This window comes from Panthera tigris, chromosome A3 (genome assembly GCF_018350195.1).
Source record: "Panthera tigris isolate Pti1 chromosome A3, P.tigris_Pti1_mat1.1, whole genome shotgun sequence".
Lineage (NCBI taxonomy): Eukaryota > Metazoa > Chordata > Mammalia > Carnivora > Felidae > Panthera > Panthera tigris.
This window is the reverse complement of record NC_056662.1, coordinates 33,808,359-33,827,770: the sequence shown is the minus strand read 5'-3', so window position 1 is coordinate 33,827,770 and position 19,412 is coordinate 33,808,359. Positions and strand designations below refer to the sequence as shown.

General features: G+C 42.0%; 1 protein-coding gene across 1 annotated transcript in view; it reads right to left on the bottom strand.

Annotated features, from left to right (window-relative positions):
- PLCB1 (phospholipase C beta 1) overlaps window positions 1-18,285 on the bottom strand; it is a 694,981-nt gene extending 676,696 nt beyond the window's left edge. The window contains exons 1-2 of the mRNA XM_042980903.1: window positions 17,894-18,285; window positions 557-634 (exon numbers count right to left, since the gene is read on the bottom strand). Of these exons, the coding sequence (XP_042836837.1) occupies window positions 557-634; window positions 17,894-17,992 (177 nt within the window). The 5' untranslated portion in view covers window positions 17,993-18,285. The remainder of the gene's footprint in view (window positions 1-556; window positions 635-17,893) is intronic.
- Between the last annotated feature and the right edge of the window lie 1,127 nt (window positions 18,286-19,412).

Here is a 19,412-nt window from a genome sequence, read left to right as displayed (position 1 = left end):
AAATGAGATCCTAAACTCATGAAATGGTAGACAGAAAGCTAAATATGAAAAAAAAAAATCTTGAAACACTGAAGGTATAAGCTAAAGGAATCTTATTCTTAATTTTCTAATGTGAATAAATGATCAAGACCAAATTCCTGTGCCAAGGCCAGGCGAACCCTTAATAAGCAGCAAAGGGGAGAAGGAAGAGAAAAGGAAAGCCAAACTTATAATGTGGGTCACAAGTGATTTTCTCATCATTTTTCTTTATTCTTTATGAGTAGAACTGGAGGGGGGATTTAAGTCACTAATACTGGCTAATTTTCTTCTACAACAAATGTAATTCACATTTCCACGTTCTTGTCCTGAAAAAATGGCAATTGTTCTAGGATTCAGCATATCTAATACTTTGGGCTAGAATCCTTGGAAACTCCTAAGACATTTATTTCTAAGTAGAATCTTTAAATAAATTACAAAGGGTCATGCATGAAATGGATATACTTATGGAGGTAACTTAAATACTTTGCAAATCAGCAACAAACTAGAAAATGTAAGAAAGACATATCTCACTTTTTACCTTATTTTGGTCTGTCCAGTAAAAGAAAAATCCCTGAGGGTCAGTCCTCAAAATAATTGGAGTGACAATAGTGGAGTCCTAGAAATATAAGAAAAAACACAAATATCAACATATATCATTGTAGGAAGTCCTACCCAGGAGTTACTTAGCAAGTAATAGTTGTTATGAGTTTCTCAAAGGTCAGCAATTATTAGTAAAAGTTTCAAAAAACTAGACATGGCATCCTCACTTCACAGCATTATTAATTACATAACTAAGCTTCTTTACTAATAATTAGAATATCTGTGCATTACTTATAAAAGAAAAGCCCAGGTACGCACATATTTATGAAGACAAATTGACATGTTTTCTATTCAAAGCTCTAATTTTCCAAATAATTTTAATATTAAACATCATTACATATTTTATATGATTAAAATTAATTAAAATCCATGCTTGAAGGTAATATTTTAAATTACATTTGTTCTACAAAATTATTTTTTATTGTACTAAAGAGAGTAAACATATTATTTGGGCATTGCTGTTTCCAAGGTAACAATAAATAAGGCCATGGTCTACATTTTCAGAAAGATATACACAAAATTGTTGCAAATTTAAATTTCACAAGATGAAATAAAACATCATAGACAAATAGTCTTCGGGAGTTTAAAGCATGTACATTATAAAGCAAAAACAGCATGCACTGTAATTATAATATTAAACATTTCTAAAATATGTGTTCTTTTCTTTTGGCAATTTTCAGAAAGGCATACCATCTGCACAAGAAAACACATGTCACTGGATATGGATTTTTATACTGAAATACTTGGTTGGGCCTTTGCAGGAATTACATTTTTTAAAGGAGACATAAATTACCTGTTTATTTCAACTATTTCATACACATTGTAACTAAAGTATGGCATATCGTCTATCTGATCAAAGATACTTATAATGAAAATTAGAACTTGCAGAAATAATTTTGGAATTGGGGACTGTTTTCCTGATGGGAAGAGTAGATCAATGTTTTTAGTCCACATGGTAAGTCTTATTAGAAAGCTCGGTTCTGAAGGCCATCCCCTTGGGGATGCCTGTCCCCCCTGGGTACCTCATCTTACACAGCTACAACTGAAAAAAAAAACCATAATAATACCTACCTTAGAAGGTGTCTGTGTGAATTAAATAGGAGAATTTGGGTAAAGTACTTGAACCAAATGCTTGCCTCATAAAAACATTTATTGTTATTAACGGATTATGCTTAAAAACTGACTTATTAAAATAGCAAATGAAAGTTTATCATGGCATTCTTTTTTTATTATGGTTTTATTATACCGCTAACATAAAAATTCCTTTTTTTAAGCATAAAGTTCAGTGGCATTAAGTACATTCACACAGCTGCACAGCCATTACCACCATCCATTTCCAGAACTTTTTCATCTTCCCACATGAAATTCCACAGTCATTAAACACTAACTCCCCATTCCCTCTTCCCCAAGCCCCTGACAATCACTACCTACTTTCTGTCTCTATGAATTTGACCACTCTTGATGCCTTACATAAGCAGAATCATACAATATTTATCATTTTGTGACCGGTTTATTTTGTGACTGGCCTAATGTGTTTAAAGGTTCATCCATGTTGTAGCAGGTGTCAGAATTCCCTTCCTTTGTAAGGCTGACTAATATTCCTTTGTATGTATACATCACATTTTATTCATTCATCCATCTGTCACTGGACACTTGAGTTATTTCCATCTTTTCACTATTGCAAAAAATGCTGCTATGCACAGATTGACAAATATCTGAGTCCCTGCTTTCAACTGTTTCATACCCAGAATGATCATACAATAGTTCTCTGTTTAAGTTTTTGAGGTCCTGCCCTTCTGTTTTATCCTGATAATTTTAAGATTTATTCTTTTTTAAAAATTTTTTTGATGTTTATTTATTTTTCAGATAGAGAGAGACACGGAGTGTGAGAGGGGGAGGGGCAGAGAGAGAGGGAGACACAGAATCTGAGCTGTCAGCACAGAGCCTGACACAGGGCTCAAACTCACGAACCCCAAGATGATGACCTGAGCCAAGTTGGACACAACCGACTGAGCCACCCAGGTGCCCCTTTTAAGATTTATTCTTAACATGCAGTTTGAAAAATATCTTTTACAAGGATGGTGCTGTGGCACAGAACTTCGGCTGGAACTTCAAATTTTAAAATTACTCCTGAATGTTAAAAAAAAAAAATTGAAAACCAATTTAATACGATAATAAAAGAACAATTTTTAAAATAGTTTAAGCTTCACCTATGAGATTATATGCATAAATGTTCAGAGCAATATTTGCAATAAATCACAGCAGTATTTTCAGTTCTGTTTCATTACCCATCATCCTCTAGAGTCGGGCAAAATGAAACTTTCTGACAGGCTGCACACAGCACACATCCCCACTTCCAGTGAATCTGGAATTAGCCTGTAGTTTTAATATATCATCCTCAAATCAGTTCCTTTTCTTATCATGGTGTCTGACAAGAGCATCTGACAAGATTCTAATCGAAACCTTGGTGACAATTCACTGCAAGGGTCACAGACAATCAAATATTTAAAGTCATCAGGGCAAACCTCAAATTTATATTTTAGAACACTGTACTAGGCTGCCTCATTTGCTTCTGATACTGCTATTTCTAGCTTATTCCTTCTCCTCCTTCAAAATTAAAGCTGCCTTGTTAAATATTTTCGTGACCTCACTCTTCCGGCCATGGTTCCTCTGTTAAATGATCTTTTATCTCGTCTACCTGCTTACTTCCTCCATAATCACCCCTAACATTCCAAGATCAGCTGGAACTTGGCATTCTTGCCATCGAAGGCAGGATTTGACCCAGAAATACATGAATATCCATTTTCAATTCCACCTGCTTTTTTCCCACCTCCCACATAGCTGCAATGTCTATATTCTCCCGTACCAAAGTAGCCACTCAACCCATATCACAAGTATTCTTAATTGTCAGAACATAAGCTCTTGTTTGAAGTTTGAAATGTATGGTCATCCTTCATTTTCAAGGGAACCGCTGATGGACTGTAACTCTTTAAGCATTTTACTGCCAAAAAATGGAGACAACTCTCAGACAGTCTGTTTCTCTCCATCAGCATCCATAAGATATGTATTCCATATAAGATGGTGGTTTTCAAACTTTTGGGTCCATCAGATGTACTAAAAGGACTTGTTAAAACACAGACTGCTGGGACCCTTCCCCAGAGTTTCTCACTTGATAGATCTGGGCTGGAGTCTGTAAATATGCATTTCTTTTTTTTTTTTTTTAATTTTTTTATGTTTATTTATTTTTGAAGGAGAGAGAGACACAGAGTGTGAGTGGGGGAGGGGCAGAGAGAGAGGGAGACACAGAACCTGAAGCAGGCTCCAGGCTCTGAGCTGTCAGCACAGAGCCCGACGCGGGGCTTGAACTCACAGACCTCGAGATCATGACCTGAGCCAAAGTCGGACACTTAACCGACTGACCCACCCAGGCACCCCTAAATGTGCATTTCTTACAGGACCTTAGTGCTGCTGCTGCTGCTGCTGCTGCTGCTGCTGCTGCTGCTGCTGGTCTGGGGACCATACTTTGAGACCCACTGACATAGACCTACAAAGGGTGAGGTTTTGGGTCAGGAACACAATGATGTAAAGGCACCAGTGAGCTTAAAAGGTAGACAAACTTGTGTCTTGTAAGTATATTGTTTCTAACTAAGAATTCAACTTTAACTTGTTTATTTCAAGTTGTAAGTTTCTTTTTTCCCAATAAACATCTGCCTTGAAAAAGAGAGCACTGATAAACATACCTGTCTTAAGTTAGTAATAGTGAATAATGCACAGTAAGTTTCCATTTACTTCTCTTCATTTGATAGAAACTTACTCGCATCCCTATCTCATCAATATATCAATAGTGAGACTAATATGATATAAGAAGCTACTGCTTTGCAATTTACTTTTTTCATTATTGCCCCATGAAGGAGCCCTTTTAGACATTTATTTTCCTAATTATCCACAATGAAATTTTAATATCACAGATGTCCTATCTATTTATATGCTGTACGTGTATCTGTGTTCTATACAAAAATTAAAAAAAAAGAATAAGATATTTTTGTCCCTCAAGACCATTTTTCATTTTTTGGAGGTGATTTGGTCCCAACTGAGAATGTATGTTGTGTGCCTGCATGTCCAAGATGGACTCATGAGCCACCTGTGGCTACTGAAAACTTAGAATGTGGCTAGTTCAACGGAGATGTGCTGTATAATTTCAAAGACAAGGAATGAAAACAAGAACATACAATAGTTCATTAATAATTTTTAATATTGATTATATAATGAAAACAATATATTGGGTTAAATAAACTATATTGTTAGAATTAATTCTACCTGTTTCCTTTTACTTGTTTTACTATGGCTATTAGAAAATTATAAATTTCCTAAGTGGCTTAAATTATATTTCTACTGGGTAGTGCAGCTCTAAACTTTAAAACTCTAAAAAGGTTTCTTCTTAATAGGGAAACGTTTTTCACAAAGCAAAGCACATTTGGTCAGATAATTCCATTTAGCAAGTTTTGGGTTTTTTCCATGCATGCAGCTACCATCCAGTTTTAACATCTAAGTAGTACAAAATAAATCTAGTTGCTTCTCTAAGTGTCAATTCTTCGAATATCTGAATAAAGCCATTATGTTGCTGCCCTCTGAGGCCATATACTTTGCTAGGTTGAGGTATATTGTGGGCTGAATTGTGCCACCCACAAAAAATGTATATGTTGAAGTCCCAACCCCCGTACCTGAAAATAACTGTCACTTTATTTGAAGACAGTCTGTACAGAGGCGATTACGTTAAAAGGCAGTCACAAGGGTGGGCCCTAATCCAATAAGGCTGGTATCCTTATAGAAAGAGGAAATTTGGACACAGACACGTACAGAGAGAAGATGATGTAGAGACCCTGGGAGAAGACAGCCATCCACCATCCAGAACAGAGGACTGAACAGATACTTCCCACATGGCCCTCAAGGAAGGAACCAGTTCTGCACCCTGATCTCAGATTTGTAGCCTCCAAAATTGTGAAAATATACATTTCTGTTGTTTAAGCCCCCCCAGTCTGTTGTACTTTGTTACAGGAGCCCAAGCAAACTAGCGCAAAGAGTAACCCTAAACCTTAAGATGAATGTCAAGGACCAGTCCACAGACCCACAGCTTATTCCTTAGTACCATTAGCAGAAAGTCTATTGGCCAGTGTTGACCACAATCCTCATTCCACGGTGATTCTATGTTTTTATGCTGTTACAAGAGAACACATAGGAATAAAGACCTGGATTTCTAAATTAATCAATATTACAGAGTCAACAAGGAGAAATGACAAGCAACGTTCCACAGGGAGTGCCCAAGACCTGCATTAGGAAAAAGTAGAGCGGAAGATGGCAAATATATACATTGTAGGGGAAACAGTTGTGTAAGGAAAAAGAGTCCTAAGGGTCATAGAAAAGCAGATGTGATCCCATCAAACATCAGCAACGCAGCCCTAACTATGAAAACAACAATTAAAATAAAACAATAGAAATGCTAAGGTGCTGGCTTAGGATCAGCGAGGTTAAACTTCTACATGCATCTGCACTGATGAGAATTTTCTTCCAGGGGTCTATACAGTGTGAAATTTCCCCCAAATAAATGAAAGCAAAGGAAGTAACGGGGTCCAGAAAAGAAGACGCAGAACAGTAGAGAGAAGCACCATTTTAGTATTTGCATTTCACCGATAGGTATGAAAATCTCTCTTAATACAATACAGGGAAAAGTTGGAAGCATATTTCTTCAAATATCACACAAGGGAACTTAAGACACTATACTACAGATTCAAACAAGAGCCCAGATTCCCAATTATCCAAGGTGCTCATTGCTTAGTGGGGACATCAGATGAAGAAACTGACCATTTTAGCAAGATACAGCTCTGGTGGGTGTAAACTGGCATCTCACTGTGGTTTGAATTTGCATTTCCCTATGACTAATGACTAATGATGTTGAACATCTTCTCATGTGCTTACTGGCCACGTATGCGTGTGGCTCGTGTGCACGCACGTGCGCGTGCCTTTGCACATGTGGTAACCCGGTCCTTTTTAAAATCAGCTAAGATTTAAATCGGTAGTTTGAATGTGAATCAGTGGTTCTGAACTGGGGCAATTTTGCAATGTCCTGAGATAACTTTGTTTGTCACCCTGGGGTCTTTGCTACTGACATCTAGTGGGTAGAGACCAGGGGTGGCGCAAAACATCCTACAATGCACAGGACAGTCCCCTACAGCTGGCGCAAAACATCCTACAATGCACAGGACAAGTCCCCTACAGTAAAGAATTACCTAGCCTCAAATGTCAATAGCACTGAGGTTGAAAAACACAGCTTAATGGCTTCCCATTGACTTTATGATAAAACCTTGCCGTGGCCTAAGCAGGCCACTTGCCATTTTGCCAGCATCACCTGAGCAACAAACTCCCAACCGGCTTATTCTGCTATGTCCTTCAAAGGACATCCTTTGATCCTTGGAATGTCCCCATGTGCTGTTCCCTTGGCCTGACACACACCCCCCTCCTCTTGTTGACCTAAGTCCTACTTATAACCCAGGTCTTTCCATAAATAGAATGCCTCCTGGGGAGCCTTCCACATTTCTTATGCTCACATGTACTTCTGTACCTTTTTCTATAGCACTTACCACCATTATAATGAAATAATTATACTTCTATTCCATTAGCATCTCTCTCCCACAATAGAATACAAACGCCATGAGGGCAGGAGCCAAACCATTTATCATCATAACTCTGCAACACTGACAAGATGTCTAGCTTGTAAGAAGCATCGATGCTTATGTTCATTATGAATACTGAATGGGTGGATGGAAAAGAAGCTAGGTACATTCTGAAAAGTATCAGTTGAGGCTGACATCTCACAGGTTGCCAGTAGCCTTGGCAAGAGAAATTTCAAAGCAGTGGTAAAGGCAGAACAAGACTTTGGAGGATTTTGTTGCGGCAAGAGAAGTCAGAGGAGACAATAACTATGTGTGGAAGTCTGGAGAACATTGTGCTGGAGTCTATGTTGGAATTTCTGTGGCTAAAAGGCATATATTGATATGTTTTTAGAGGAGCTTTGGCAGAGGGAAAATGTTCACAGATATTATCAAAGGCAAGCTAATAATAAAGTCAGCATCCAGAGAAACTGGGCAACATGGACTCCAGAACACAGAGAAGATGTGCTTTCCCAGGGACCAGAGGGAAGGTGGGAGAGTGTAGGTGGCCCCAGTAATTAAATGAAGAGTGGGGAAGGGAGGAAGTCTTTGTGAATCATTACCATAATAAAGAGAATGTTTTCACAACTATCAGTCTTTCATCTGTCACTTCCAACACATCTGAATTTCTTTAAGGAAAATTTTCACAACAATACCTGGGTACTCATGTGAGCATCTTTTTTAGAAAACGTAAGCCACTGGTAACATTCAGAAGATGGGATGTAAATACATTAAGCATCACAATTTTCAACCAATATTGAATTGCAATTTAGTACACACTCAACCTTAATTGGTCCCACAACAGCATCAGATCTGTACTGACAACAAACATTTTGCTTCTCCAACTCACACTGAGAGAAACTAAGGCCACAGAGTTCCTTTGGACTCTGGGAGATTTCTGAGAGAATGGAAGGATATAGAGCAGGGCTTTCCAACCAACACCACAGACAGTGCGTCAGGAAGGTCTCTTCAGAGCATGACCACCCTCCAGGTCTGCCTCAAGATGACATGTTCCCCTGTGTGAACCCACTGTAACCAGACACACACCAGAACACTTCCTTCATTCCACAAACATTCCCTCAGTACCTACCGAGTGCCAAGCCTATGCTCTGCCCTAGGGAAAGAAGATAAATAACATAAAGCTATAGTCCTCCAAGTGCTGTGGTCCAGTTGTAACACAGACAAGGGATATCCACCTGCCTGTACACACGTTCCTGAACCCGGCAATCTAGATCTGGCCTCTCGACTGATACTACCTTGAATTCAAGCCATTCTGCATCTTGCTTCAGGTCAGGTCACTCATCGTCTACACTCCCATCATGCCTACCAAATTTCCAAGATCAATGATTTCTGTAAGAAGCCACAGGACCAGTCTTAATGGGAATCCAACAAAAGACAACATTTTGCAAGTATGTTGGGAAAGAAAAAGGTGGAGAAGCACATGTAATGAGTCTTGCTAGATACAAAAGTGTCACTTATCAGGCAATGGAAAAAATGACCTTTGTTTTAACGCCACTCCTGAATACCTAAATATACCATGTCTCCCTACTGAATGAGTGATAGAGAACATTTGTAGACTATAATATACACTGGCCTCTGTGCCTCAAAGTAGCAATGAGGCTTTCCTATGTTCCCATGTAACACAATGTAGACAAAAATGAACTCTGTATATACACCATACCTGTTTTTGAAAACAGTAGCCAAAAGGGATAAGTTTGTAGGGACATAAACCCCATTTGTATGAATCCTAAAATCAGGGAGATTTTGTAGAGAAACCAAGGAATCTTTTTTAACTTGTATTGATCTGGATGGTTAAGTCTTTTATTACCAGGATGCCTGGGTGGTTCAGTCAATTAAGTGCTGGCTCTTGATTTCGGCTCAGGTCATGATCCCTGCATCGTGGGATCAAGCCCCTGCATCAGGCTCTGCACTGAGCATGGAGTCTGCTTGAGACTCTCTCTCTCTCTCTCTCTCTCTCTCTCTCTCTCCCTCCCTCCCTCCCTCTGCCTCTCTCTCCCACTTGTGCACTCTCTCTCTCTCTCTCAAAATAAATAAAATGAAAATAAAAAGTCTTTTGTTACCTAAAGGATCCTGTTTGGGGATACCATGATAGACTGTAAAGAGAATATAACCAGAAGACTTAGTTTTAAATTTAACCAACTAGTTGTACGTCCTTGGGCAAGTCACAACTGACTAGCCTCTGTTTCCTTCTATGTAAAATGGGAATAACACTTGCCTTTTTCCTACCACTAAAGGTGGTGTTGATGACTAAACAGGGGTGAACATAAATAAATAACAACAGTGCTTTACAAGTATAACTGCCTGTGATTAGGATTCAGTCTCGATATTGAGCTCCAAAGGCAGCATTATAGCAAAACTCCATTTTACTCAAATGTAATATTGAAGGAGCAAACTCCATGGGATATAGATATCTGTTGCACATAAGGACTGAAAATCATGAAATCTTAGAACCATAAAAGACAGATCAGGCAGGGGTTAGTGAGGGAAACAGAAACCTCTCTGGAAATTTTGAACATAAAAGGATTTAATTACAGGTAACTGGACAGAACCACAAGGATTGGTGAAGTGGGCTTCAGGTTAGGCCTCCATGAATGACCCCAGAACACCACAGCTCTGACCCTTGAGGAAACCTATTGCTTTCACCACATTCAGAAAGGTAAGAATCAGGAAGGAACTCCTGGAGTCAAAAACCCAACAGCTTAGCCCAAGGCAAAGGAAGAGTAATCTGAGAACAGTGAGCAACCCCTCTTGCCATTGCCTCATTAGACCCATGGCCCTGGACATAAGCCACTTATGAACAATTACAGAAAGTAATGCTTCTGCCTTCAACACCTCACTTTCTACGGAAACAACCCCAGGAATACAGAAAGGTGGTCTCTTTCACATATCTGCCCTTTAAATCTCATATGACTGCTTCTCATGCTGGTGGAACTTAATTTACAGCCAGAATATTAGATGCTTCCAGAGAGTCAATGTAGCTTTGGATTTCCAGATTCTGCATTTTAAAAAATTCCACTAAGAGGATGTGAAAATTGATGCTAAGTGAGACTCAACAATATCTGAGACAGAACACCTGAGAATGCATCATGGTTAGCATTTTTTTTTTTTTTTTTAGTCTATTAGCCCACTCACTGACTTGTTCTGTGGTCTTCTGTCTCTTTTTAAGTCCATGTGGCCTCTTCTATAAAATGAATCACATTAACTTTCTCTTACCTAATTTATAAACAAGTTCCAAAGAAAATTAGATTTTTTAACAGCAAAATAATCTCCTAATTTTTTAAGTATCAATGTTATAGACTGATGTCCACTATGACTAGTTCAGGTAAAAGTGTTTCTCTTTGCAAACGGATCCATTTTCCCTGAACTTGCTCATAAAACTTTAATGCAATAAAGGAAACAAAACATGGAACTGAAAGAGCCCCTGAAATTTAAAAAAAAAAAAACAGATATGGGATGCTTTTATTCTATTTTAATACTAAATGTTTTCTTATTTTATATAATAGTCTGTTTCTCCATTTACAATAATTTAGTTTCTTGACAAATATACAGATTTAGTGAACATCAATGAAGACATATGCCTAAGCATTTGTTCAGAATAGAAATTAAAGTTAAAATTTCCAAAAAAATTGAAATTAACATGTGAAGAAGATAATAAAAAAAAATAAAATATCAGATCAGAGGGGAATCAGAAGAACTCTTAAAGAATCTAGTGTTCTTTACGTGATATTTGTCAGTTTTTTACAGAAATTGATGGCTTCCTTAGGAGCTCGTGTGTAACTGATCTCAGAAACGTGTCTCCAGAGGCGCCTGGGTGGCTCAGTAGGCCAAGCCTCTGACTCTTGATTTCAGCTCAGGTCATGAACCCAGGGTCCTGGGATTGAGCCAGCATCGGGCCTCCGCACTGAGCATGGAGCCTGCTTAGGATTCTCTCTCTCACCTTCTGCCCTTCTTCCCTGCTCTTTTTCTCTCTGTCTAAAATTAGAAAAATTTTAAGAAAGAAGTATGTCTCCAGTTGCTTTCCCTGCTGATGCACAGGGGCACATGGCTTAGATTGGGGCATCAGACATGGCACAGACAGGGAAAGAGAAGCATTATGAAATCTGAGCAGGTGGAACTTATGATCTGAAAAGGCTGCATGAACCTAATATTAGCGTGGGTAACAGGAAAAGCAACATTTTCAGTCACCAAGGATGTGTTATTTAGGTGAGACCCATAGCATTAGTCAACAATTCACAATCAATCTTATTTCATTTTCTGCCGGCACTCCTTGTTCATGATAACATGAAACAATCCTGATAAAGAAACGTTTAACCACAGGTCACCAAGTTCAACATAAAAAAGGAAAATGTTCCTGTCCCATTTAAACATCATTGCAGGTAAATATAATTTGAAGCTATTTATTGATAGACTGAACTTTCAAGGGAAGTATTCAAGATATGCTAATAGCCAGAGCAAATTATCCTAATACACCACAGGTAGGAGTATCAAAGTCAGGCAAGATAAGAGAGAAAATCTAGAAGAGAAAAATAGATTCCACAAACAGCACTCTGCTGGTCTCCTTTCCTATGCCAATAACAGCCTGTAGGCATTACATTTCCTTGTTAAACTACCAGCGTTTTGTTCAACTATTTCCTCCTTCGGGGCATTTACACCTGCTCCACTTCCCAGACTTCACCTTAGGACAGATAAGGACCTAATCAAGTGCCATCTAAACAGAAGGTAAGTCACTTCTGTTGTTATTATGCAAGAGGGTTCATTCAGCAGTAATAAAAAAAAATGCTTTAGGCTGAAGAGGGTTTGTTTTGTTTTCACTGAAAATTAAAAAATCATTTTTTTTAGATCAAAAACAGGCAAAACCAACCTATAAAGTTATAAGTCAGGCTGATTGTTACCCCTGGGAGGAGGTGTAGGGACTGGAAGGTACCACCTAGAGAGGGCAGTGCTGTTCTTGATCCAGTGCTGCATACTGGGTAGTGTTTATTTTGTGAAAACAGATCCAGCCAGACAGAAGATTTTTGTATTTTACAGTATGCATGTTACGCTCTGATAAAAAGCTTAAAGTAGCTTTATTGGACTAGATTTTGGAAACGTTAATACTTTCATGTTTAAAGTAATTACTGTCGATGAGAAATTCACAAACGCTCTTTGGGCATTAAAAATGGACATATCTGGGCATACGTATGTGGCCCTTTAGAGAGCATCTGCCAGCTTTTCAGTCTAAAACCTGCCTCTCCCTCTGTGGGGGCCCCGTCCAGATCCACCACCTACCAGCCGGAGCCTTTTCTTCTCTATTTCCCATAACCTTTCCAGAGTGAGTGCTGCTGAATGCCCATCTCATAAGCCATTCCCCTCAGCTCCCTCATTAATCTGGTCAGTGCCCTCCATCATTCTGCTGCCATCATTTTGGAAACTGTAACTGCATATTCTACATAATGCAAATACTCTACCCAAGCTTCTGTGTAGGATGCTGGGAAATGTGCAATATACAAGCATGTTTATTCTATTATTATTAGTGATGATGATTACCTGTTTTAACTGCAGAGGTTTTGTTTGAAAGGGAGAGAATGGTGGAGAGGGGGGAGAGTGCTACTTGGTTCAAAGCCATGGGGCATTAATCCAAATCCAAACCTTTGAGCTTCCACAGCCTTCTTCTCAAACAACTTAGGCAGTTGCAATTGCAACTTTTGGCTAGATTATGCTTGTGAGACAGAATGTACAAAGATTAGTTTTATACATATTTATTTTAAATATATATTCTTGCTACATTACAAGAGTTCTGTTTAAGTGTTTCCTTCTTCCAGGTGGAATATATATATATGTATATATATATATATACATATATACATATATATATATATATAATTTCTTTTTTTAATTTAAGTAGAAATAAAACTTCTGGATACTTTGTAAACTGACTTGCTTTACAGAGAAGGTGTCCTGCTTTTTATGTGGATTCACTTTCCCTGAAACACCTGAATTTTTTTTGAAACAGGTAAAACACTGATTTTTTTTTCTTTTTCCAATTATAAAATATTAAAATCAAAGCACATAGTAAAAGGAATGAAAGGAAGGTCTGGATGTTCCCACTTGTAGAATAAAGGAGGCATCTAACATATACTGGCCACTGTGGAAAAATTCATGACCTTCTAACCATTGAGGGAACAATAATTTTTAAAAACCTTGTTTTATTAAGGGTTCCTGGGTGTCAGGCACTATACAAAACAATGCATATGCCTTTGCTCACTTAATGTTAACAGCTGTTCTGTGCAGCAGGAAATATTACAATCTTCACATTACAGATGAGGAAACTGAGGTGGAGATGTATTAAGTAACTTACAGTGACACTGGAACTTGGAGGGGGAGAGTAGAGAAAAAGAAAGAACAAACAAATGTGACACCTTTCATGTCCTAGAGGTTGTAGAACAAAGAGACAAGGTCCTGGGAGCTTAATCAGGGACACATCAGGGGCTGGGAAGAGGGGTGGGGGGGAGCCAATTGTATGGTTTTTATCCTTCCTCTTTTCCTCCACATACAAAGCAAGGCCAAACACTAGGAGAGAGAGGGCCTAGACTCATAGTCTCCTAAGCTCCCTACCTCAGATGCAGAAAGTAACCCCCCTCCACTGTCCATCTCACCAGAACTCTCCCACAATGTCCACAGTCCTTTACACCCACCTCCACCACAGGGGCTGATAATATACAAATGCAAAATAAAAGCAAGGATAAAGTTGCATCCTTTGGTATCACTGGTAAAACAGATAACCACGATAGGTCAGTCCTATATTTGCTGATCAAGTTCTGGAGGACAAGGTTTGGCCTTGATCTCCTAACTGTACACGCTACCACTAGTCGTTCAAACACTGAAGTAATTCTATATGCTCCACAGACCCTGGGGACTCGCAGCCCTCCTCATGATCAGGCAAAAGAAAGGCCAACGCCCTGGTGCAAAGGGGTGTTCTCCAGGACCCTGCTCCACCTCCATTGCCCGCTACTGTCTATTGTGATTGGTTAGTGCCTATGTCAAAGCTTTTGACTACCACTCTTAAAGCATCCACAGCCATGATGCTGGCATGTAGCCAACAGATTATGCAGGGCACTGCACCCTCTAGGTGACATCTTCCATTCCAGAGAGTGGCCAGAAAAACAGAGTAAGTGATTGTGGTGTTTTAACCACTCACAACAAAAGATAATCTCTCTACAATTCTAAGTAGCCCCATACTCATCCTTTCAAATGTATTATTATGCTTTCTAATGGGCTACTCAGAATCTATTTTATGAGTTTGCCCATCCCTCTTCTTAAAGACCAGAGGGCAGGGTTCTACAGTTTTTAAGTGAGATCCAGTATTTGAGAGATTTTAAAACTATTTCCAGCATTTAATTGTCCTCTAAACAAGGTGATGGGGATGCCCCCCTGGTGCAGGGGGCAGAGGATATTTCCCAAAGTCAAAGCCAAAAGGGAAAACCCAACAGTCTCCCCTCCTCAAAGACAGACGAGACAGCCTCTCAAAAATTTTCTCTCTTCCCTTTCCCTTTCTACTAACCCACTAGAAACAGGTTACAGTGCTGAAAATTGTTCACTGCATATAAGAAATTCAAAAGGCACATATGAATGCAAGTTAAGCTAGCCTAGGCACCAAAGACACTTGGTAAAATACGCCATTAAGATCTAAAGATTGTCCATGATTTTGTCATTGAGGTCCTTCTACTTCTTAGATAGAAAAGTAACAGCTGGATGAATTTCTCAACATGCAGAGAGATCAAATTAAAATCACAAACTTGCAATAATGTACATGGGCTGACAAGACCCTGGTAGCTATCTGCCATACTTTTTAAGTCACTTCACACACCTTATCTCAGTGATTTCAAAGTATGGTTCCCCAGACCAGTGGACTCAGCAAGACTCTATGAGAAATGCATTCTCAGACCAATCCTCAGACCTTCTGAATCAGAAACCGAGGGTGAGACCAAGCAAACTACGTGTTGCCAATCGCCCAGATGTTTCTGACACTCAAGTGTGAGAAGGGCTACTTTATCCTATTGGCTACTTCCAACTATTACAGGTGAAACAGGTACAAACAAACAAACAAACAAACAAAAGTGGCATTCTCATAGTCTTGCTCAAGAGGCCGCAAAGATTCAGAAAGGTTAAGTGATTAACCTAAAGTTACACGGCTGACTGACAAGAGAACCAGCAGGTAAACTCAAGCCTTTAGATTCAACATGTAGTTCTCTTTGTCTTTGGCACACAGTATCACTAGGATGCAGTATAATTAGCCCGATCACCTAAACTGGCTTGATTTTGGAAGGACAGATATGGGACGGCAAGAGTAGAGGGGTGACTCCTGAGGAAGATATGGGTGACCTAGGAAAGTCTGCTCCTTCTCAATCCACAGATCACCATGGAGACAGAGAGCCAAGGAACCTGCAGGAGAGTTCACCATATTCCAGGTAACCTGACTCCTGGATGCAGTCTGGGTTTCTCCCTACAGAAGATCTGAGATTCCACAGGCCCTCCCTTTAGCGTGTGCACTAAAGTAAGGCTTCCCAAGAAACTCACTGCTGCAGTGCTCAGGGAGAGCGCTTCCCACCTTCTTCAGGTAGTGTCTGACTGGTGACCTCTCCAATACTCTCCTTGCATCACTTCTAATCTCTACATCACTGGTGTTCTTGATAATTTTCTGTCTCCTCCACCTACCATGTAAGGCCTATAACAGCGGAGATTCTGTCCACATTCATCACCACCCCAGAACTAGTGTATGGTCTGGCATTAGCAGGTAAGGAAGAAATACACATGCCATAAATGCACAAAATAAAAATCATCTCCTTAGATGTTCAAAACTTGTTCCATAGAAGATCTCCATTTTCAAAGTGATGCCGGCTATTTTCTTCCAAATAAGATATTCTGGAGCACCATTTAAAAGTATCACTGTGAATAAATGCAGAGCTTATGCTGGAATACCCTTCTTTATTCCGTAAAGTCTTTCTCCCTTCGGCCCTTTATTTTCTCATCACCTCAGTTCTCTCTTTGAGACTTCAAGATGGGCAAAACTGTTTTATTTGTTGCTGAACTGCATTATCTTTGTTGTTATTGTTGTTGTTGTAAGAAAGCGGTTCATCTGTGTCCAAATTTATTGTTTAGATTCTATTCCATTTACAAAAACATCTGGTCCTTACACTGGGATGGAAGAAGAAAAGTGTAAAGTCCTCCGTAAAAGGACGTATGTTTCTATCCTTGCCTACAACATTTAATAATTGCCATTAGCTTTCAAGGAAGCTGTGGCTCATACTCCCGAGTCCCGTTTGCACTTCCAACTGGACAAAATATAGACACAGACTCACTCAGCTAAGTAATTGGATTCGGTACCTGGAATATTTAAATTGTTTTTCAGACACTGGAAAATGGCTTAAGAAGATTAAAGAAAAATACCCTGGAGGATAACAGGCTATAATTTACTAGGTGGAAAATCTTTTCAGGAGGATGAACACCTTATTCGCCTATCATTCCTCCTGTTTGAGAGATGTCTTCCTCATTTGGACCTAAATTTCCCTAGATCCTGGCAGCTCAGGTTTATCCCGGTGGGTTGTTCTTAACAAACCTTTTGAATTACACCCAGGACATATAAATTGATACGATAATGCCCTCCATCTGAAGAGTCCCATGTTTTCAGCAAGATTATTAATTTAAGTGTTTGAAGACAACGGGTTGGGGAGCGGGTGTCACTTGCAGTCCTAGGTCCAGGGCTCTTGCAAAAGGCTGGAGATCCGGGTTTGGGCAAAGCTCTGCCCCACTTGGCAAAAGATGTAATAAATAAATTGTGGGGAATGCCTTGCCGGTTCTGCTTCAAGCTGCAGACTCCAGCCAGCTCAGTTCTCAAAAACTAGCCCTCCCCATTTGCCCGCAGGTCCGCTGAGCACTCCTAGACCCCCCAATGCCCCCGACTTCTGCCCTCTAGCCCTTCACAGGAGTGTCCTCCCGGGCCCTTCTCAAGCCCCTCACTCCGGAGCCAGGCGCTGAAGTTTGGCATCAGCGACCACCTGTCGGCTGGACCGCTGTGTCCTCTGCCGCGTGGGCTCCCATAAAAGTGCCAAGAGGCTTAGCAATCACTGAACAGGCTCGTTCTTCGGGGCTGTCCTGTTCCTTCTGGAAAGGGAGCAATAGAGGTAATAGGGGGTGCGTCTGCGGGCGGAGAGGGGTGCGCCTGGGTCACACCCCAGCGCTCTCCAGATGGTCCCAACTTCACACTTTCCAAAAACTCTCAGGACCGTTCCCTGGCAAAAACTGCCCCTCAGGCCCCCAAGCCTGAAGAGCCTCAGGGGGCGCCTGCCAGACCCGGCAAGGATGGCAATTCCCTGACCCGGAGAGACAGGAGCGCGCGCGAAGCCGCTGCTCCCGGCCAGCCGCCTCGGCAGTGGCCACCCTGCGCGCCCCGAGGCGGCCCCGGCCGGCTCCCGTGCGCCCATTGCATAACGCGCCCCTCGCCCCACCCCCACGCCGCCCGCCCCGCGCCCTGCCCGGTGCCCCGCGCCCCCAGCCCGCCGCCTCCGACTTACATCATCCCACTTGACGAATTTGGTGCCCTTCTTGAGGCTGTCGGACACGCACACCGGCTTGAGTTGCAAAGCGTGCACTCCGGGCTGAGCCCCGGCCATCTGGGCTCATCGGGGCTCGGGGCGGCCCGGGCGAGCGCGGCAGGGACGGGGCGCGGGGCGCGGGGCTCCTTTCTCCGCTCGCGAGGCGCTTGACTCTGCTCCCCCGCCGGCCTCCCCCGGCCTCCCGGCCTCCGCACCTCCTCCGGCGCGGCTCAGCAGGCGGGGCGCACGGGGGCCAGGCGCCCGGCCATGCCTCGGGCGGGACGCGGGGTCGGGCGCCCGCGGTGGCTGCGGAGCCTCGGAGGGCACAGGGAAGCCGAGCCGGGCGGCCGAGGCTGCCAGCCGCCGCCGGGTACTGCTCCTCCTCCGCCGCCGCCTCGAAGCGCACCATTCAGCACATCCTCTATACACAGAGGGAGAGCGCGAGTGACACACGCTCCGCGCCCCCCCCCCCCCCCGCGCTCCTTCCCCTCCTCCTTCCTCCTCCCGCCCAGCTTCCCCGCCACCCTCGCTGGCTCGGTCCCTCCTTCCCCCGGCGGCTTCCAGCCCAACTTTGCGCGCTGGGTCAGGCGCCGGGAAGCGGGGACGCAGCGGCACCTCCCGGCTCCTGGGCCCCACTGCAGCCAACGCCTGCGCCGCCCGCGCGCCCTCTGAGCATGCCCCATGCCGGGGTTGCAGGGGTGCCCGGGGTGCCCGCGAACCGCGCGTTCCCTGGGGCTTTCCGGGGAACTTGGGCGGGAGCCTGGAGTGCCTTCCGATCCAGATTGGGTGGGGAAAGGGAGCGGTTGGGAGGGATCGGAGAGGCAGCCCCTAGCGGGAGCTATCTAGCGACGGCCACAACCCAGCTCTTTGCAAATACATTATTTATTAGTAGATAAGAGAGCAGTAGAGAGGCTTGGCAGGAGTGCTCTTTGGGGAAACCTTGCTGCGCCTGAGGGTTTGCAGCGCGCCGGTCTTGGAAAGGGGGTGGGGGCTACGGTTAAGTTGTGCTTCTGAAAAAGAAAGCCCACCCTGAGAGAAACAATGGTTTTTTGTTTCCCCACACACACACACACAGAGACAGAAGGCCCCCTCTCCTCTCCACGTGTTGTGTGTGTGTGTGTGTGTGCGCGCGCGCGTGTGTCAGACACAGAGACACAGGGAGAGAGAGGAGAGACCATAGAAAAAGAGGTATCTTATGGATAGTAGACTCCTAACTTGCTCATTTAGTGACATAGGTCTAAGAATGTTTGCCCTCGCTCATTCAAAAAACATTTCTCATTTATTAAAAGAGAGAGAGAGAGAGAGACCCACCAGAATGGGTAAAAATTAAGATTGATAATACCATTGTTTGATATAGAGCAACTGGAATGCTTATCCATTGCTGGAGAGAGTATAAAATGGTAAAGCCATTTTGGAGCAGTTTCCTATAAAAAGTTAAACATTAACTTATCATAAAACTCAGGACTTTCCCAAGAGAAATGAAAATAGGTTCACATAG